General features: G+C 41.2%; 1 protein-coding gene across 1 annotated transcript in view; it reads left to right on the top strand.

The window, feature by feature from the left end:
- ATP11A (ATPase phospholipid transporting 11A) overlaps window positions 1-22383 on the top strand; it is a 153725-nt gene that overhangs the window by 39613 nt on the left and 91729 nt on the right. Inside the window, exons 3-4 of the mRNA XM_045007544.1 lie at window positions 11613-11702; window positions 18658-18738. Coding sequence (XP_044863479.1) covers window positions 11613-11702; window positions 18658-18738 — 171 coding nt within the window. The remainder of the gene's footprint in view (window positions 1-11612; window positions 11703-18657; window positions 18739-22383) is intronic.

Below are 22383 nucleotides of genomic sequence, written 5' to 3'. Positions count from 1 at the left end.
AACCAAACTAAGGTTATATGGGCAGTTCCAGCATTTCTGAACATTAGAGCGTCTGACTTCACAACTTTAACAACCTTATTATTCTTTTTAACATTTTTGGGGATATAATAAATTACATATACTCTACACTTATGTAGTGTACAATTAACATTTCTGGGGTGGAATGCTGAAATTGTAGTATACAGCAACTTCATTTCCTGTGCTAAGTAAATATGTTCTCATAGTGACACTCTGAAGGGAATTGAGGTGGACAGAAGAGCACCAGCAAAATGTGCAATTGTGTCTTCAATGACCACAAGTGCTCACAACTTCTGTTTATGTCTCAGCTGGAAGATGTTACCTCGAGTAGAATCACTGTACCTCCACTGCCACCATTTCTTGTAGTACCTGGGCTTTCCCTGAAGGATTACCGTCCAAATATTGACACAGCTGTTGATCTTAGGAGACGTAGCCTAAGCTAGTTTGAAAGTCCTCCAAATATCCTTATTCTGCAAATGAGTCCTCAATTGCATTCTGCATTAAAACTAAATTATAGGTTTTTTTGAAGATACTAGTTATTTGTGAGTCATCTCAGACCTTCAAAGTCACAATGAATATCTATCTTTTCTTGTAGCTAAAGAGGTCTCTGTTCTCAGTAAATAATTTTAAGATGTCACTGTGACAGATATTACAATTACATGGAGTATCTTTGGGAATCATATTGTATTAAATCTATGAATAGCTTATGTATGATTGTGCTCTACATGGGGGGCGGGGGGGTTACCACAGCGCCTCCAGAAACTAAAAACAGTGGAAGATGATTAAGGTGAATCACCGAGCATGAAAAAGTCTAGGGAGGTACCACCCCCTTGGAGTGGCTTGCATATACTATTTATACTGGGTTTTCCAGAGACTAGGGGACAAAGAAAGGGCTTTTGGCATAAAAGGATGAGCTTGAACTGATCCAGTGTCTTCCTTCTGATCCAACAAACAGTCAGGACCAATGGGAGGCAACCCATGTGGAAGGTGTGGAATGACTTTAGGTTACTAGGGCCCCATATGGTTGGTGGGTGACCTCTAGTGAGTTTTTAGCATGTGTACAGGGACTTCTATTTTTTAAGTTTTTCTCTGTAATGCTTTTATTTTAATAATAAATGTGCTTCCTTATAAAGTACCAGGAGGTAACTTGTAATTTCTGGTGATACATTATTTATAGCCTTTGGCGAGAAAGAAAAGGAGACTCTGGCCTTTAGGCAGACTAGCTTGCTAAGGCTATCACAGTGTAAGGCAGGGATCTGTGCAGCCTTAAAACCCTGGGTCAGAAGGAAGTGGGACAAGGGTCCCTGCCCGGAGACAGATGTGGCCGGAGACCTGACTGGGAACTCCTGGAGTGGACCATGGAGAGGGGATACAGGTGCAGTTACCCTATCACCGTTGCAGGGTATGTCTACACAGCAACTAGACAGTCATGACTGGCCTGTGCCAGCTGACTTGGGCTCGCAGGCCTTGGGCTGTGGGGCTGTTTCATTGCTTTGTAGATTTCCAGGTTCAGGCTGGAGCCTGAACTCTGGGACCCTCCCATCTCGCAGGGTGCTCATCATAACCCTCTCCTTAATGCCATTGTCACTTGTGACCAGTGTTCAAAAGTGTGCACCTAAGAGAGCAGCTAGTGATGAATGCATGTGTAGTTCATTCTGTATTAGGAGCACACTTAATGAACGTACGCTAAAAGCCAGCACTACGCATGGTCAGTAGGTGTTTTCAGACCTTCATAACTTAGTCAAATAAAATGAATTTTCTTCTGAAACAAGGTCATGTTCTGATCCTCAGTGAGGACTCTTTCTGGGACAAACTGCAGCTTTTGAAAACCAGACTTTTCAAGTAGACGCCTATTCAAGCCTCACTTAAAGATTAAAAAAAGGGCTGTGAAGTGCAGAGGGTTATGAAGGTCCTTTAGGAGGAGGGAACACAGGACTCCTCGACTCCAGCTTTGTGTGCATTCCCTATTATGAAGAGGAGTTCTTCTGTGAATAAAGCAGGAGGCAGGGGAAGGTTTTTAGAAACATTTGGACAGCTCCATGTTGGTTTGGAGCCATTCTTGGAACTAACCAGTTTGGTGGGAAGCTAAGGTAAGTTATAATGGAAACTGTTTATCAACCACCATTGTGCCCTCCAGATGGCTAGACAGTCTCTGTTCTTTGTTAGACTAACAAAGGTGCCACAGAACTCTTTGCTGCTTTTACAGATCCAGACTAATATGGCTACCCCTCTGATACTTGTTCTTTGTTACTTCCTTTTTAAAATGTGGCTAAGATATTTGCACATTCATACATTTTTATTTGTCTCTTGCAAAGCACTTTACACAATTGCTAAGGCATTATTAGCTCAGTTTTATTTGTAGCATAGCTAAGTTTAGAGGTCTCAAACAAATTGCTTCAGACACTTTAGTTTGGGGGCTAAGACGTAAGTCTAACACATTAAAGATCAGAGTTCAGTTCTGCCACAAACTTCCTGTATGGCAAGTCACTTAATGTCTGATTTCTAGAAAAATGGGAGCAGTGGATGTTGTCCCTCTTTGACTGTTAGCGTGAGGACTTTCTAAGAAGGTTTGTGAAGCACAGACATAAAATATTGGAGGAAGAGGTGGGATTAAATCTCCAAGCCCTGTCTGTGCACATTTCTTTTGATTGTGGGCAGCATTTTGGTGTGTCTCCCCCAACATTTGAAAAATGCATCCTGGCTAGTTCGCATAAATTTAAGAATGAGCAGTTCAGTGGGTACTTAATTTAACTGTGCATGCGTATTTACTAGATTGGCAGTGCACCCTTCTATAGGTGGGCTTAAAATTTTTGGCAGAAAATCTCTACTGCATATGTTCAGTATGTGATTTTGACTTGTCCAAGCGGTGAGCATTTGAAATACATCTTCCAGAATAAAGATGTGAACTGCAACAGTGTTCTCTGTGAAGATTATTTTCTTGGCAAGTAAGAACTCCCAGCTGTTTAGATTATAAGGATATTCAAAATTAGCTAGTAGGATTTTTTTTAAATAGTCTGTTTTTCTCCCAAACTGTTGCCCTCATTTCAAAACAGTAATCCATTTTTGCTCAAACTATACAAAAAAAAATTCAGTTGAGCCGAGACGAAGCAGAACTGAGACTGAAAGTTGAAAGTCAGAAAATTATGGATTGCAATGGAAATAGTTATGCAACCTTCACTATAGCTGTTGCAGCCTGTTTTCTACTTTGACAAAACTTCATTTGACAAGTTCCATTTCTGAAAAGTGTAAATTCAGAAGTTCTGAAAACAGAACCACTTTCTCTTTATGGATAAAGTATATTGAATATAAACTGTATAATTGCAGCTGGCATTTGAGCTATCCTGCTGAAGGCAGACATCTTGTTTTAAAAAAAGAAAATGTCATTTGCTATTTTGGCAACATGGGAACCTTACATAAGAAATTGTAAACATTTTCTTTACATTTTGTTTGTGTCATAAAAATCCATGTGCTGGGAATATTGCTGTTAATATGTAGGAATCCAAATATTGTTTAAATATCTTGGTCCTTTCTGACGTATAGTTATACTTATTTTAGATGTTGGTACCTAGCATTTGTTTGGCTTGTTATAAGAAAAAATTATTTGAAAAATTTAATAAATAAAAAGAGATTGAATCCATCATGGTGGTGGCTAGAATTCAGGATGTGGCTGGAGGTTTACCATTAGAGGGTTAGAAAGAGAGATCACAGGGTTGAGGGTGGCACAACAGCCTGGAGATTCTTGGGCATGTGGGTGAATGGGTATATAAATAGTTACAGGAGGCAGCAGTAAGAATCCAGTAAGATTGGGAGAGGTTAGAATCTGATTGTGTGAAGTAGGAGAAATTTGGAAAAAGATGAGGATGGGGTGGTAGCTGCTTGGACAAATGGGCTGTGGGAAGTTGAGGAATCAGCTGTCATCAAAAGGATTCTATTACTCCTGGGGGGATTATGTGCCAAAAAATTAAATACCATATATTTGATGTTGCTCTGGAGAGGTTTTAGTTGGGGGCTGAAAGTGATGGCTAGTGGCGTTCTGTTATTTTCTTTGTTGGGCCTGTCCAGTGCATCATCAAAGATCTACAACCTATCCTGAAAGATGATCCCTCACTCTCACAGATCTTGGGAGACAGACCAGTCCTCGCTTACAGACAGCCTCCCAGCCTGAAGCAAATACTCACCAGCAACCGCACATCATACAACATAAACACTAACCCAGGGACCTATCCTTGCAACAAAGCCCGATGCCAGCTCTGTCCACATATCTATTCAAGTGACACCATCATAGGACCTAACCACATCAGCCATGCCATCAGGGGCTAGTTCACCGGCACATCTACCAACGTGATATATGCCATCATGTGCCAGCAATGTCCCTCTGCCATGTACATTGGCCAAACCGGACAGTCTCTACGCAAAAGAATAAACAGACACAAATCTGACATCAGGAATCATAACATTCAAAAACCAGTGGGAGAACTCTTCAACCTCTCTAACCGCTCAGTGACAGACTTGAAGGTGGCAATTTTGCAACAAAAAAACTTCAGAAACAGACTCCAAAGAGAGACTGCTGAACTCGAATTAATATGCAAATTAGATACAATTAACTTAGGTTTAAACAGAGATTGGGAATGGTTGGGTCATTACACTAATTGAATCTATTTCCCCATGTTAAGTTCTCCTCACACCATCTATGGGTCATCTCGATTTATCACTTCAAAGGTTTTTTTTCTCCTGCTGCTGATAGCTCATCTCAGTTGATTGGCCTCTTAGTTGGTATGCATCCTTCCATCTTTTCATGTTCTCTGTATGTATAAATATCTTCTGTCTGTGAGTTCCATTCTATGCATCCGAAGAAGTGAGCTGTAGCCCACAAAAGCTTATGCTGAAATAAATTTGTTAGTCTCTAAGGTGCCACAAGTACTCCTGTTCTTTATTCAGGTTTTAGTGCTTAAATAGTAGAAAATAGAGTTTCAAGTAAAACTTCGGGTGGCCTACCTGAGACTACATTTTCGAATATATGACTTAGCTGCAGATTTTGCCACTTGCAGAGAAACAGTGACCAAAGATGACAATAACAGAGATCAGGAATCCAAAGAACCTCTCTTTAGCAATCCCTCCTCTTTAAGTGTTACTAAAGAGTTGGTAATAAATCTTCTTGCTCTCCTCTCTTTAAAAATGTCACCTAAGAGATGAAAAGACTAAAGATAAAAGCTGCAAAGGTGGAGAAAGATTTATATTCTCCCCCCCAGTCTCTGATATATCATTTTATTAATCTAACTGAATGCCCCCATCGCTGCCTCCTCATCACTTTCAGTCCTCAGCAGGTTATAACTATTATCATCAGAACTGGCATCAGTAGCTTCTTTTCAAGCAGTGACTTTCTCCTCTATTTTTGTTACTCTTTGTCCTTAACTGGAATTTTAACTTCACATTACACTTGGTTGCAGTAGACTTTGATTTTCAGTTTTTATTTTTATTCATTTTCTGTGTTTGTAGCTACATTAGAGCCTTGTAACAGACTAGAAATTTTTATAGGTTTATTTGAATTGTGATTTCACAGATTTGATTAGAAATTGGTGTTTTGTTAGCAATGAAATAAAAAACATAAGCTTTTTTGAAGTCTCAATTATTTTTGCAGTCTACATTCCCATTCTGAGTGTAACCACATATAAAGGAATCACCATTTACCACTGTGTTGCTATGTGCAACCAAGTGTGCTGCTGAAAGCACAAAAAGCAAAGTGATGCAGGCTGAGTTTAACTCAAAAGTATGAACAGGACTTGAACTTAGCTGGAAACTTGTCACTCTGGTTTTATTTCTCAATCAGTTTTTTTTCTATTTAATTTTAAACAGAAAATCAGAATCCCAGATAATCTAATACACCTGTAATTGTAGCTCCTTCATCTGACAATTTCAAAACAAGATAACACCTTTTTGTAATCTTGTCCATCTTCCAATTACCCATGGCTCTTAGATTCATAAATTCATAGACTCTAGGACTGGAAGGGACCTCGAGAGGTCATTGAGTCCAGTCCCCTGCCATGGCAGGACCAAATACTGTCTAGACCATCCGTGATAGACATTTATCTAACCTACTCTTAAATACCTCCAGAGATGGAGATTCCACAACCTCCCTAGGCAATTTATTCCAGTGTTTAACCACCCTGACAGTTAGGAACTTTTTCCTGATGTCCGACCTAAACCTCCCTTGCTGCAGTTTAAGCCCGTTGCTTCTTGATCTATCCTTAGAGGCCAAGGTGAACAAGTTTTCTCCCTCCTCCTTATGACACCCTTTTAGATACCTGAAAACTGCTATCATGTCCCCTCTCAGTCTTCTCTTTTGCAAACTAAACAAACCCAATTCTTTCAGCCTTCCTTCATAGGTCATGTTCTCTAGACCTTTAATCATTCTTGTTGCTCTTCTCTGGACCCTCTCCAATTTCCCCACATCTTTCTTGAAATGCGGTGCCGAGAACTGGACACAATACTCCAGTTGAGGCCTAACCAGTGCAGAGTAGAGCGGAAGAATGACTTCTCGTGTCTTGCTCACAACACACCTGTTAATGCATCCCAGAATCACGTTTGCTTTTTTTGCAACAGCATCACACTGTTGACTCATATTTAGCTTGTGGTCCACTATAACCCCTGGATCCCTTTCTGCCGTACTCCTTCCTAGACAGTCTCTTCCCATTTTGTATGTGTGAAACTGATTGTTCCTTCCTAAGTGGAGCACTTCGCATTTGTCTTTATTAAACTTCATCCTATTTACCTCAGACTATTTCTCCAATTTGTCCAGATCATTTTGAATTATGACCCTATCCTCCAAAGCAGTTGCAATCCCTCCCAGTTTGGTATTATCTGCAAACTTAATAAGCGTACTTTCTATGCCAATATCTAAGTCGTTGATGAAGATATTGAACAGAGCCGGTCCCAAAACAGACCCCTGCAGAACCCCACTTGTTATACCTTTCCAGCAGGATTGGGAACCATTAATAACTACTCTCCGAGTACGGTTATCCAGTCAGTTATGCACCCACCTTATAGTAGCCCCATCTAAGTTGTATTTGCCTAGTTTATCTATAAGAATATGATGCGAGACCATATCAAATGACTTACTAAAATCTAGATATACCACATGCACCGCTTCTCCCTTATCCACAAGACTCGTTATCGTATCGAAGAAAACTATCAGATTGGTTTGACATGATTTGTTCTTTACAAATCCATGCTGGCTATTTCCTATCACCTTACCACCTTCCAAGTATTTGCAGATTTCCTTAATTACTTGCTCCATTATCTTTCCTGGCACGGAAGTTAAACTAACTGGTCTGTAGTTTCCTGGGTTGTTTTTATTTCCCTTTTTGTATATGGGCACTATATTTGCCCTTTTCCATTCTTCTGGAATTTCTCCTGTCTCCCATGATTTTCCAAAGATAATAGCTAGAGGCTCAGATACCTCCTCTGTTAGCTCCTTGAGTATTCTAGGATGCATTTCATCAGGCCCTGGTGACTTGTAGGCATCTAACTTTTCTAAGAGATTTTTAACTTGTTCTTTTTTTATTTTCTCTTCTAAACCTACCCCCTTCCCATTAGCATTCACTATATTAGGTATTCCTTCAGACTTCTCGGTGAAGACCGAAACAAAGAAGTCATTAAGCATCTCTGCCATTTCCAAGTTTCCTGTTACTGTTTCTCCCTCCTCACTGAGCAGTGGGCCTGCCCTGTCCTTGGTCTTCCTCTTGCTTCTAATGTATTGATAAAAAGTCTTTTTGTTTTCCTTTTATTCCCATAGCTAGTTTGAGCTCATTTTGTGCCTTTGCCTTTCTAATCTTGCCCCTGCATTCCTCTGCTGTTTGTCTATATTCATCCTTTGTAATTTGTCCTAGTTTCCATTTTTATATGACTCCTTTTTATATTTTAGATCATGCAAGACCTCATGGTTAAGCCAAGATGGTCTTTTGCCACATTTTCTATCTTTCCTACCCAGTGGAATAGCTTGCTTTTGGGCCCTTAATAGTGTCCCTTGGAAAACTCTGCTCAGTTGTTTTTCCCTTTGGGGCTAGTCTACACTTACCAGCCGGGTCGACGTGGTGAGTTCGACTTCTCGGAGTTCGAACTATCGCGTCTAATCTGGACGCGATAGTTCGAACTCCGGAAGCGCCGCGGTTGACTCCGGTACTCCACCACTGCAAAAGGCTGTGGCGGAGTCGACCTTGGAGCCGCGGACTTTGATTCCGCGGCATCTGGACGGGTGAGTAGTTCGAACTAGGGTACTTCGAATTCAGCTACGCTATTCACGTAGCTGAACTTGCGTACCTTAGTTCGACCCCCGCCCTTAGTGTAGACCTGCCCTCAGTCTTGATTCCCATGGGACCTTACCTATCAGCTCTCTGAGCTTACCAAAATTCACCTTCCTGAAATCCATTTTCTCTATTTTGCTGTACTCCCTTCTATCCTTCCTTAGAAATGTGAACTCTATGATTTCATGATCAGTTTCACCCAAGCTGCCTTCCACTTTCAAATTATCAACGAGTTCCTCCCTATTTGCTAAAATCAAATCTAGAACAGCTTCCCTCCTAGTAGCTTTTTCAACCTTCCGAAATAAAAAGTTGTCTGCAATGCAGTCCAAGAACTTTCTGGATAGTCTGTGCCCCGCTGTGTTATTTTCCCAACATATATCTGGATACTTGAAGTCCCCCATCGCCACCAAATCTTGGACTTTGGATGATTTTGTTAGTTGATTAAAAAAGCCTCATCCACCTGGTTAGGTGGCCTGTAGTAGACTCCTAGCATGACATCACCCTTGTTGTTTTACCCCTTTTAGCCTAACCCAGAGACTCTCAAGACTTCCATTTCCTATGTCCATCTCCACCTCAGTCCAAGTGTGCACATTTTTAATGTACACCTCTACCTCGATATAACGCTGTTCTTGAGAGCCAAAAAATCTTACCGCGTTATAGGTGAAACCGCGTTATATCAAACTTGCTTTGATCCACCAGAGTGCGCAGCCCTGTCCCCCTAGAGAACTGCTTTACTGCATTATATCCGAATTCGTGTTGTTTCGGGTCGCGTTATATCGAGGTAGAGGTGTATAAGGCAATACCTCCTCCCTTTTTCCCCTGTCTGTCCTTCCTGAGCAAGCTGTACCCATCCACGCCAACATTCCAATCCATGTGTATTATCCCACCAAGTATCGGTGATGCCAACAGTGTCATAGTTGTATTTGTTTATTAACACTTCCAGTTCTTCCTGCTTATTACCCATACTTCTCGCATTTATATATAGGCATCTAAGATATTGTTTTGATCTTGCCTCCCAGTTTTGCCCTGACCCTCCTTTCTCTCTGCCATTATAGTCCACACTCCCTTCTATTTCTGACCCATCTCCCAGGTCTCCATGTTGCTCACCTGTCCCCGTCGAACCTAGTTTAAAGCCCTCCTCACTAGGTTAGCCAGTTTGTATCCAAATAAGATATTTCCCCTCCTTGAAAGGTGAACGCCATCTCTGCCTAGCAGTCCTTCCTGTGATAGCATCCCGTGGTTGAGGAAGCCAAAGCACTCCTGGGACACCATCTTCGCAGCCAGGCATTCATCTCCACAATTCACCTGTCTCTGCATCCCTCTTCTGCATCATTGCACTTACCATCCTCTTCCCCCTTACTCCTCTTCCATACTGGCTCCATTTCCCCGTCCATGTTACCCTCACCCTTATAAAGTTCCCACCAGCTCTCCTTGCTCTTCTTCCCTTCTCCATCCCCATCTTACCCAGTCTCCCACCAATACAGATCCAGATCTCAGATCCCACATCCATATTCTCCTTTGCCTCCTCACCTCTTGTGACATTTTCCCAACCCTGGCCTTCCCGTCACACAAAACCTCTCCATCACCTTTTCCCCTCTTGTGCCACCATTTCTAACCTCACGCCTATGCACCTACTACCCATCTTCCCCTTCCTTTTCTCTTGCTATCTCTGGAACCCCTACTCGATCTCTAAAAAGATCTCAGCCGTATACAGTGTCCTCATATCTCCCTCCCTCTAGCTCCTGGATCCCTTCATCTGAGATTGCCACTGCAGCTGTCTTCTTTTATGAAGGCCTCTCCTGGCTTTCCCTTGGCTGGATCAGACAATAGTGGGGGTGTTGGGCTTCTCTTCTCCCATTTCTGCCATTTCCAACCTCTCCCTCCCCCCTTCCCACACATTCTCTCTTGAACAGCACTGCATCCAACTCTTCTTCCCCTTCATGTTGCAGTCTACCATTCACTCAACTCCTCCCCATCAACCTACCTCTCTGATTTTGACTTCTGACACTCTCTCTCACTTTCCTTACAGTCTCCCACACTCACCCTTTGTGATTTTGCCCCCATGTAGATGACCTATCCAATCCCTTACCTGAACGTTTCCTTACCATCACATCTTCACTTGACCTGCAGTCCTGTATCCACATTTCCACTCCCCAGGATGGTCATTCACTTGACTTGATCTTCACCAAGCACTGCTCTTTCTGTTGCTGAGTTCCCTCTATCTAACCCAGCTACCAGCTGGTCTCCTTTTCAGCATCACCCATCAATCTCTTCCCTCCTCCCTTACACCCTATCACTTGGCCATTTCATGACTTCCAATTCACCAGGGTTGATGTCTTCACCAGGGCTGATGCTGACAAATGCTCCTGTGTGCCAGCTTTTGTGCTGAAGAGAATCTCTGGCAGAAATCTCATGACCAGGCTTATTGACTTAATTACAAATTAGTTCTCTCCTTCAGTTCTGCCATCTTCTTAGATAAACGGCTCTACTTCTCCAACTTAATTGAATCCCACATGTACAGTCACAGACGTTTTTTGCCGCTTTTGACTCCCTCCTCAAATCATTTCCCTCTTTTGCCTCCACTTCTCTCCACTCTGGATCTCCAAGTTTATATAGTCTTTATTTGCATTTTCATATTCTGTAATTTGTATGTCACATTATTATATTCATTACAGTTTTGCTATATATAACACAGTTAAATAAAGGTTTTACAACCATAAAGTGTTAGTGCTCTTGATTGTTCTGAGGGATGCATGTGTAACACAACCAAAGAACATAAAGGGGGCTGATATCTTTTGGTTTCGTCCCTGACTTGCTGTCAAAGCAGGTTTAGCATAAATGAAAAAAACAAAATGGAGATTAATTAAATACAGCATTAGAAGCAATTGTTTTAATATGCCTTAACTAAATATCTGGGTATCATTGCCATAAAAACGTATTTTAGTCCAGAGTATCAAGATGTCCAGAGGTCAAATATTTCTGAATGAAACTGTGGAGTGCTAGACTTCTGCTTTAGGTATCCATGTTAGATAGAATTTCAGTTATTAACTGAATGATTTCAAGAATGCACGAATGCCAACTGCATATAAGTATATTTGCCTAAATAAATTAACAAAAATTTATTCTAATTTGCATTTAATATTTAAACTTAGTTTGTGAATTTTAAGCTTGTTTGATTCTTAAAAGAACTTGTATGTATTTTGGTGCTATTAGTGATGTAGCAGGGCATGCAATATTAGAGAAAACAGTATTATCATCAGAAATACTTAAATGCTCTTTACATTTTTTTTTTAGTACACATTTTGGAACTTTGTACCGAAGAACTTGTTTGAGCAATTCAGAAGGATAGCAAACTTTTATTTTCTCATCATTTTTCTTGTTCAGGTAAGCCATTCCCATTTCTTAAATAGATTCATATACACGTTGAAAAAATAGAACTTGTAAAATTCAGATAAAGCTTGAAAGATTTAAAAAACAAACACCTCCATCCTCCAATCCACCAATTTTGATAGCAGAAGAAATTGGATGTTTGATATTGATTGGTTTAAAGATTGGGTGGTGACATGCTAAAGAACTTTTTTTCAACTGTTTCTAGTGTGAATCAACTGTTTCTAGAGCTGGTGTGAATCCAATCATGGTGGGAAATGGCAATTACTTATAGCTGATGATTAGTATGTATTAAATGAATGGTTTTTATGTTGTAATAAACAGATTTTCACCTCATTAAACCCACCATCATAATTGGCACTAACTGGCATCCATGTTGATAATACTCAGGATAAATGGTATAGTCTAAATGGGCATGGAAATTGGATTATCCTCCATCAGCCAAAGGTAGTCCCTCCAGGCCAGGGTCAAGGCACACTGACAGGGTAGAGTGGGTAAGCTTTCACTGTCACTGTGCATGTTGACATGTTTGAGTAATTATAGATTGTCACTTTTTAAGTCCCTTAATTTTGCACTGAAATACACTAAATGTAATGAAAATTCACTGGTTTGGAATGAAAGGCCTTTTCTATTTCTTTGCTTGTCTAGACCACCATTTTTCAAAGTTCAGGTCACGACCCAGTACTGGGTCACGGCATGTAAGGCACTGGGTCGGTCTGGTCAGCACCACTGACCAGGATGTTAAAAATCCTGTTGCCGGTGCTGCCCAGCTAAGGCATGCTAGTGCCTACCTGTTCCGACAACGTGCTGCGCCCCAGAAGCGGCCAGCAGCGGGCCCGGCTTCTAGGCAGGGGGGTCATGGGGCTCCCTGCGCTGTCCCCGCCCCAAGCACCACTCCGCTGGAGGGGGCGGGCGATGCCTGCAGGCGACAGCTGTGCAGAGCCACTTGCGCACCTCCGCCTAGGAGCCGGACCTGCTGCTGGCCACTTCCAGCACAGTGCAGTCCACAGTGCCAGGACAGGCAGGAAGCCTGCCTTTGCACCCTGGCTGCACCACTGACTGGGAGCCTCTGAAGGTAAGTTCACGCCACAACCCCACACCCCAATCCCCCACCCCAGTCCTGAGCCCTCTGAAACCCGGAACCCCCTCCTGCACCCCAAGCGCCTCATCCCTGGCCCCACCCCAGAACCTGCACCCTCTCCTGCACCCCAACTCCTTGTCCCAGTCCAGAGCCCCCTCCCACGCCCTGAACCCCTCATTCCCAGCCCAACCCTGCAGCCCTCACCTGCACACCCCAACCCTCTGCACCAGCCCTGAGCCCCTCCCACACCCCAAACCCCTCATTCTCAGCTCCATTGGGTCGTGGGTATCAACAGTTTTTTTCAACTGGGTCCCCAGGAAAAAAGTTTGAAAACCACTGGTCTAGACAGTAGCAAGCAATAGTTATGTAGGTTCTTAGAACATTTTTGACTTTTCTCATTGCACTGGGACTCGAGTCTGTGTTCTGCCTGCTTACCATCTAAATGCAATAGTTACAGTTTGGTATTTTTGCATTTTCTCTTAGGACAAGAATAGCAGTGTCATGAGGGCTATGAAGAAAGCCCTTTTGCTGCCACTTTGCAGCTAACAATTAGTGAAGTCTGATTTCCAGTTCTTGTTGCCTTTTACTCCTTGACGACTAGAAGGAGGAGTGAGCATTCCAACCCACATGTTTTAACACTTGATTAATTAAGTGTTTATTTTGCACTTAAAAATCCTTCCAAAATACAAACAGGTATTATGTTTGAAGAAAATTTACAGAATTATAGGGTTAGAAGGGACCGCAAGGGTCGTCTAGTCTTAACTCTTTGGCAAGAAGCAGGATTTGTTGTCTAAACCATCCAAGACAGATGTCTATCTAGCCTCCTTTTTAAAAGCTGCAGAGAAGGAACTTCCGCTACCTCCCTAAGCAGTCTGTTCTATTGTCCTACTGTTTTTCCTGAGATTTAATCTAATCCGCTATGCTATAGTTTAAACCCATTGTCTCTTGTCCTGCCCTCTGTGGCAAGAGAGAACACGTTTTCTCCATCTTTTTATGGAAGCCTTTCAAGTATTTGAAGATTGCTATCATGTCTCCCCTTAATCTCTTCTTTTCCAAACTAAACATACCCAGTTCCTTCAGCCTTTGCTCATATGGCTTGCATTCTATCCCTTTAATCATCTTTGTTGCTCGGCCTCTGGATCCTTTCCAGTTTATCTACAAACATCCTTTCTATACTTTGGTGAACAAAATTGGACACAGCACTCCAGCGGAGACCTAACCAACGCTGAGTAGAGTGGTACTATCGCCTCCCATGACTTGCATGTTGTGCCTCTCTTAATGCAACCTAAACATGCATTAGCTTTTTTTGCAATAGCATCACATTGCTGAATCATATTGAGGTTGTGATCCACCACAACTGCCAAATCCTTCACAGCAGTGCTGCTGCAAAGCCAGTTATCCCCCATTCTGCATTTGGTTTTCCTTCCCTACGTGTAGCACCTTGCATTTGTCTATGCTGAATTTCATTTTATTGTCTATTGCCCAATTCTCTAATTTATCAAGATCCCTCTGAACTTTAGCTCTACCCTCCAAAGTGTTGGCAAGTCCTCCTAGCTTTGTCATCTACAGACTTGATCAGTATGCTCTATTCCTACATCCAGGTAATTAATAAAGACGTTAAACAACACCAGACCCAGAACAGATACCTGTGGAACATCACTTGAGACCTCCCAACAATCTGACGTTAATAGTTACTCTTTGTTTGCGGTTGTTTAACCAGTTATATAGCTGAACCTGCATTTCTCCAGCTTGCTTATCAGAATGCCATATGGGACTGTCTCAAAAGCCTTGCTGAAGTCCAGATATTTTATGTCCACCAAACCAGTTATCTTACCAAAGAAGGAAATCAAGCTGGTTTTGCATGATTTATTCTTAGTAAATCCATGCTGGCTGCTAGTGATTACCCCTTCATCCTCCAGGTATTCACAAATTTAATGTTTTATACATTGTTCTCGTAGATTCCCAGGTATCGAGGTCAGGCTGACTGGTCTATAGTTTCTTGACTCCTTCTTTTTCCCCTCTTTAAAGATGGACACTATGTTAGCCCTTCTCCAGTCTTCCAGGACCAGTCCTGTCATCCATGAGTTCCCAAATATTATTGCCAGTGGCTCTGAGATTTCCTCAGCTAACTCCTTCAGTACCCTGGGGAGAATAGCATCAGGCCCTGCTGACTTGAACTAATTCAAATTGGTCAGAAGATCTGACATGTTCTTTACTTATCCTAATCTGCATCCCTTCCCCTTTCTTGTCTGTAGTAATTTGACTAGTTGTCCAGTCACATGTTGTTTTTTGCGAGAAGACTGAAGCAAAGTAGGCATTGAGCAGCTCTGACTTCCTATCATCTTCGGTTAACAAATTACCTTCTCCATTAAGCAGACCCACACCATCCCTGATCTTTCTATTATGTCTGATTTATTTGAAGAACCCCCTTCTTGTTGTCTCTAACATTTCTTGCCAGCTATAATTCATTCTTTGCCTTTGCTTTCCTGATTTCGTCCATACACACTTGCGCTATTCCTACATATACTTCCTTGATGATTTGGACCTCTTTCCATTCCCTGTATGTATCAATTTTGGTTTTTAGATAGCTAAAAAGGTTCTTGTGCAACCACATTGGCCTTCTATAGCTCTTAACTTTCCTCTGCATTGGAATAGCATGATGTTGAGCCTCTAGTATTACATCTTATAGGAACTGCTAGCCCCCTTTAACTCCTGTACTTCCTAATTGGTCTTTCCATGGGACCTTGCCTACTATTTCTCTGAGTTGGTTGAAATCCACCTTTCTGAAGTCCAGTGTCTTGTTTTGCTGTTCTTGTGTCCTCTTTTCCTTAGCATCTTGAATTCTATCAGATCCAGATCCCTTCCTCCGAAGTTCCTGACCACCTTCACCATAGCAAGCATTTACCCTAATTAACTACTTTCACTATGGAGACAGACTTGGATATTTCCAAAAGATAGAACATTAACTTTTACCCAATTAAAACAAGGATTCATTCCGTTAGGTTCCTACTAATCTTTGAAATGAGTTTTATATGGTATTTTAAAGGGTACCATTTGAAAGAACATCCACATATTTAGCAGATTCTGATCTCTAAAACTTAGAGGATACGTTATATGCTCCAAGTACTGTGCAATCATTAACTAATCATCACAGCACCTCTATAAAGTAGGTATGTAAATGTTATTCCCATTTTAGAAATGGGCATATAGAATAAAATATTAATTGACTTGGTCAAAGTCACACAGCAAGCAAGTGGCAGAACTCTGATTAGAATTTTGAGTTCCTCATTCACAACCCTACACTTATTCCTCTTAACATTAAACCAATAAAAAAAGAGTGAGTGAGTCCTTTTGGATTTTTTTTCTTGTGCAATGAAGCCTGCTTCAAGAGAACATCAGAGATCAGAAAAAATAGTCCCCTGTGGTACTATTAAATAGACAAACCATTTGAAAATGGTCCTTAGTGCAAGTTTCACTATATTTATCCAGAATTATTATTTTTTATTAATCTAGAACTAGAGTGATAGATTTGAAGGTCCAACAACAACAACAAAAAAGGAATATTGGAATCCCGCTCCATTTGATTTTTTTTAATGGCGGGGACCTTAACCAGATAGTTCAAGGGTTTTTCAACAAGAATGCGCTCAGCTTTTTTTTCCACAAAATATTTTTTCATAGAAATGTCTCATAGGTTTGAAAGCAGAGAATAAAGATTCAGACATTTACAGATATCTAACTTGTTGAAGACTGATTACTGTTGCAGAGTCAGAATTGTGTCCTTCACTCCATCTTTAAACTGTAACATAAAATACTTGTAAATAGTTTGTCTATTTGTCTATAGTTTGTCTATAATGCATCTGACGAAGTGGGTATTCACCCACAAAAGCTCATGCTCCAATACGTCTGTTAGTCTATAAGGTGCCACAGGACTCTTTGCTGCTTTTACAGATCCAGACTAACACGGCTACCCCTCTGATACTGGATAAATTCATGGAGGCTAAGTCCATTAATGGCTATTAGCCAGGATGGGTAAGGAATGGTGTCCCTAGCCTCTGTTTGTCAGAGGGTGGAGATGGATGGCCTGCTGTTTGGATGGGCATCAGAAATAGAATGCTCATGCACCACCCCGGTTTAGGAAATCCTTAACCGAAGTAGAAAGGATTCTCTACAAGCTAGTTATCTAGCTAAATGGAGACACTTTTCAGCCTGGATACACCTCCACCAACTTCCACTAAATACCGTGAGCATTCCAGTTATCCTATACTATCTCCTCTCCATAAAGACTGCAGGTCTAGCCCTTAGTTTGCTTTGGGTACACTTAGCAGTGATTAGTGCTTTCTTCCCTCCATTAGAAGAACATTCTGTCTTTGCTCACCCCGCGACTGTATGATTTATGAAGGGCTGATCAGGATCTTTCCACTGGTCATTAAATCTATGGCTCAATGGGACATTAACCTTGTCTTGTCGACATTTAAAGATCCACCCTTCTGACCTATGGCAACTTGCGCTATGACACCCCCCACACACACCAATCCATGAAGGCGGCATTCTTAGTGACCATCACTTCCACCAGAAGGATCGGGGAGCTAGGAGCCATTATGGCAGATCCTCCCTAAACAATGTTTCACAAAGAGGTTTCCCTTAGGTTATACCCCAAACTTCTTCCCCAAGATTGTTTGAGTTCCTCATCAGTAGGACAACACCATTGCCTATATTTTTCTCAAAACCCCATGCTTCTTCCTAAGACAAGAGACTTCACTTCCTCAACATTAGGCTCAATTGGCATTCTGCCTGCAAAGAATCAAACCAATTAGAAAATCTCTGAGACTTTATTGCCATAGCAGAAAGATTGCATGGGCAAGCCATATCCTCCCAGAGGATTTCTAAGTGGGTTTTGGAATGCATCTTAGAATGCTACAAAATAGCAAATATTCCCCTCCAGGGGGTATTACAGATCACTCCATGCAAGCACATGCTGGGTCCATGGCATCCCTATCTGACGTTCTATTGCAGGACATTTGCAGGGCAGCATCTTGGGGTTCTGTTGACAGGTTCATAACACATTACACTCTAGACCAAGCAACAATTGCAGATGCAGCTGTAGGAAGGGCATAACTACAAGCAGTTCTGCTGCCACCTTCTTGCACCCTTCTCTAGATAGGGACCACAGATCTCAAAGAACATCCAGTTACAGTAAGTAACCTCCAATTCTTCTTTGAGTGATGGTCCCTATGTGTATTCCACACATGGTTGATTGGCAGGCAGTGTTCAGACTGGAGGAGGGTGTGAGAAAGGTGGCACAGAGATGCTTGTAGTGCTGCCTTTCCTATGGCTGCATCTGTAGTTGCTGCTTTTCGTCCTCCATCCCTTCTGCTTCAGATCCAGTTGGATTGTAGGAAGAAGAGGAACTGGAGAGGTGTTGACCCACACTGCCTTTTATTCCTTTGTTGGGAGCGCACGGGGAGCTACTGCACAAGTGCAGGTCAACTGACACTGCTTTGAAGAATTTCCAGACTTGAGCACATGGCGCACATGCATACTCATGTGTGGAATACAGATAGGGACCACATATCTCAAAGAATCTCCAGTTACAGTAAGCAACCTCCATTCTGACAGAGTGCAAGATCATGACTTGGTGGATAGGGCTTATATGTATTTGCAATTACAGATGGTGTCAGGGAGTGGTATTGTCAATAGAAATAACCTAGATTTCTTATTGCACTTACTTCCCTTCTTTTAATAAGTTGCTTTGTGTATGGCTGCACTGTGAGCTTTTTTAAAATCCTAATATAAATTTCATACTTGGAAAATGATTGCATTAAATTCACAAAACAATATTCAGGAAATGGTACGATTATTCTTGTGTTGCAGTTAATTATTGATACACCAACCAGTCCAGTAACAAGTGGACTTCCGCTTTTCTTTGTCATCACTGTAACAGCTATCAAACAGGTGAGAGTTTCTTTAGGGTCGGGGGGGAGGCGGGGGAGTAAAACTGAAGATTGTATGAAAATGTAAATTTGTTTTATTTTTCCTTTTTTTATTAACTGGCAATGTTACTTTTGTTTGTTCTTGGGGATTCAAGAGAGAGGTTATCCTTTCTTTACTTTGAAGGCTTTACTTTTTATTTGCCTCTCTTTTAAGTAGAATTTTATTGGTTGTTAAATTATGCTGGCTTTCATTTATTCAAAAGAACTTTCAGAATTATTTTATAATATTAGTTTGTACTTTCTGTAACTGTGCTCCAAAGAATAGTTTATACAGTTGTATTTATAAAAAGTATCCAGATGTTTGTTTCTTTTTGTTCCTAAATATTTATCCACCTACCTTTTCAAAAAATTGAAAATATGCATAGGAAGAATTATAGCAGTAGGTTATGGGATAAAATTACTGGTCTTCTCTGTGAGGAAATTTCCAACATACAGTTGTTGTGATATGTATGGACAACTTCTAGACAGTATCCACAAGATGGACTTTTTAAGTATATGAATCACATTAATTTTTACTTAAACTATGAACAGTTTATAAAGACACTTAATGGATCTTACAAATTGAGTATACTATATAATAATGCTTCAAATATATTTTAAAATTATCTATAAAAATTAAATAATAAAATTCAAGTAAGTCAATACTTCCCATATCAGTGTAGCTTGGAAGATCTTAATAAAGGTTCCCCTAATCTAAATAAAATAATACTATAAGAGTATGGAACTGTGTTAGCCTTCCTTTCTATTTTGTAGATTAATATTACCATAGAGAGTGGATTACAGCAGTTTGTAACTCTGTGACCCCAGTACTGCAATGGTATCTGCTAGAGTGGATTGGTACACCTGTGTAGAATCCCAATAAAATCAGTGGGGGACTCTACACAGAATATATGCTATGACTTACCTGTGTAAGAATTTCATATCTTCAATTACACTGGCTCAACTTGTTCCCATTCAGACTCCAGTCTGCATTCTGCCATGGATCAGGACACCAACAGTTTCATTCACACAATATGGAAAGGGAAGAGAGTAAAGAAGTGTGATAATTGGGCATACAAATTTACCCTAATTATGAGCTCAGATGTGAAAAGTGATTGAAAGTTCATGAAATGTCACAATAACCTAGAACAACATATGTTGCTGGGAAAAGGCAGGAAAGGGAGACCGTCTGAATTAGTCTAAACAGAAAGGACTGTGTTAAAATCATGTCTGGTAAACAAGGAAAATGTTGGACCAGAAATCAATGTAACCAGAATTAGTGTATAGGAAATTAGGCCTAATTGGTGGATAAAATAGTGAAGGGAAAAGCTGTTTCACCCATCACTACCTTTTGAGGTCTTCAGAAAGACTTTGGGGGAGAATTAGCGAAAGTGGGCTGCCAACAACCATTGACTAAGAGACAGAAGATCAGGAAAGGAGTGAGCTTTACCATCATGGCTAATCCATTTCCTGAGACCTCAAGATCCACTTTAACACAGTTGGGCCTTTATCTTGACCCTGAGAGAAGTCCTGACCAGATCAGGCCAGAGAGTGGGACCCAAATGACATCACTCCTTCCATCGAGACTGACTAAATCCCAGCCATCACTTGCTGGGATGCCTCTCCCCACATTGTGTTTTTTTCCCTTCGCTACCTTATTTCTTCTCTTTCCTATCCTCCCTCTTTCTTCTATCTAATAAGAGTCTGGGTTAGCTGGCCAAAACTGTGTTTTACAGCACTGCTATAACCCTGTGACCAGAAGGAGGCAGCTAAAAGCAATACCCTAAACAGCCCTGGTACAAGTTTGCCAAGTCTTGGAGTAGCTAATAAGACAATACGCCATGCTTTTGTTTTTTCAGCAGTGAGGTGCAAGTGAGAGTCAACACGAGACAGAAGCCTTCATTTTCTGTCTTCATTGTTCTTTTCTATCCCCTTTTGAGTGTGTGTTTTTTGGTTTGTCTTCTAAGAAACAGAATCAGACTTTAACACCACCACTACCACCACCTCCAGACCACCTCAACTAACTACTTCTCTTTCCCCCAAAAGGGCTGTTATTACTACTTTAATACCTCTAAGACACTGTCAGATAGGGATGGTGTGTTTTAGTGGGGTGTCTTTCTTAAAACTTTCTCCAGCAAAAGGGAAAAAACAAAAGATGTTGTTAAAATGAAAGCCCTACTTAATACTTCACATTTCAAAACTTTAACTGTTTCCTTCTTTTCTGCATCTTTATTAAAAGGTTAAAAAAATTAGTGCGTTTGCCATGGTACTAAGCAGGCTAAGATCTCTGTCTACCAAGCCTTGTTTAACATTGTTTAATATTGGACAGTGACAGGATCGTGTTGACACCTTTAATTCTTTGGTCCAATATATTCCATCTAATGTGATACAACAGAGGGTACAATTGTTTTAGACTCTCTATTAACATTTTAGTGCTCAAAATTGTGTGATGCTATCTGCTCAGTGCCAGGAGTCAACACTCTTTATACAGACATTAGCCAGTTATTATTTTTCTTAACTTCTTCAGATAAAAGTATTCTGTGCTCAGAGAAAAAGTTGAGGAGATTATAGGACACCAAGAGAAATTAATATGACAGACTTCAGTTCAAAACTTTTTGGCTTGCAATGTGGCCTCTTTATTCCAATATTCCATCCCTCCATTTGGGCTTGCCCCAGTTCTGGTCCCTAGAAAGAAACTTATTTCCATTGTGTTGTACTGGGATAACTGGCTACCACTATAGTTGTTTCAAGTCACTTGGCAGTGATGAATGCAGAGAATACTCATTCTACACATTTCTCATTCATTAGTTGTAATGGAAATTACAAACAGCAGCATTTTCATTCCTTCACGCTGCATGACTGACTATACTTTGCAGTCAAATTCAGTATTTGCTGACTCTAGGTGGTTATGGGAAGCACAACAGCTACCTTTTTACGGGTGGCTTTCCCACTTTAAGATTTGGGGGATTATTTTTAACAATCTGTTGTTGTGGTTTGACGACAGTCAAACAAAGACTGGATTATTACAAAGTGTTCCACATAAGACTACACTTGTATCCCCTTGTGACTACTCTCAGCCCTGGTCTACACACAGCCCCTGGTTCGAACTAGGGTACGCGAATTCAGCTACGTGAATAACGTAGCTGAATTCGAACTACCCTAGTTCGAATGACTTACCGTCCAGACGCCGCAGAAGCGAACTCCGCGGCTCCAAGGTCGACTCCGGCAACTCCTCCTGCCGCGGTGGAGTACCGGAGTCGACCGCGGCGCTTCCGGAGTTCGAACTATCGCGTCTAGATCAGACGCGATAGTTCGAACTCCGAAAAGTCGAACTCGCCGCGTCGACCCGGCGGGTAAGTATAGACGTGGCCTCAGAAGCTACAGCTGGTGTGGACTTTGGTGGGCTGCTTGCATACCAGTGTTAGCTGCTGGGAGCATGTTACACAGTGCTTCAAAGACTATACTGGTTCTCTATTCATTTCTGGGTGTAATTCAAAGTGGTGATATTGATCTCTTAGGCAAGGAGTTTCAAACATGCCTAAGGGAACTAAAAGCATTGAATTCCAATAAGATTTGAAATCACAGCCTTTAAACCCACTGTTTTTTAGGCTCTGTGTGCCTGGGGAAT

This window comes from Mauremys mutica, chromosome 1, assembly GCF_020497125.1.
Source record: "Mauremys mutica isolate MM-2020 ecotype Southern chromosome 1, ASM2049712v1, whole genome shotgun sequence".
Taxonomy (NCBI): domain Eukaryota; kingdom Metazoa; phylum Chordata; order Testudines; family Geoemydidae; genus Mauremys; species Mauremys mutica.
Note: the sequence above shows the minus strand (reverse complement) of the source record. Positions and strands in the feature narration are given on the sequence as shown.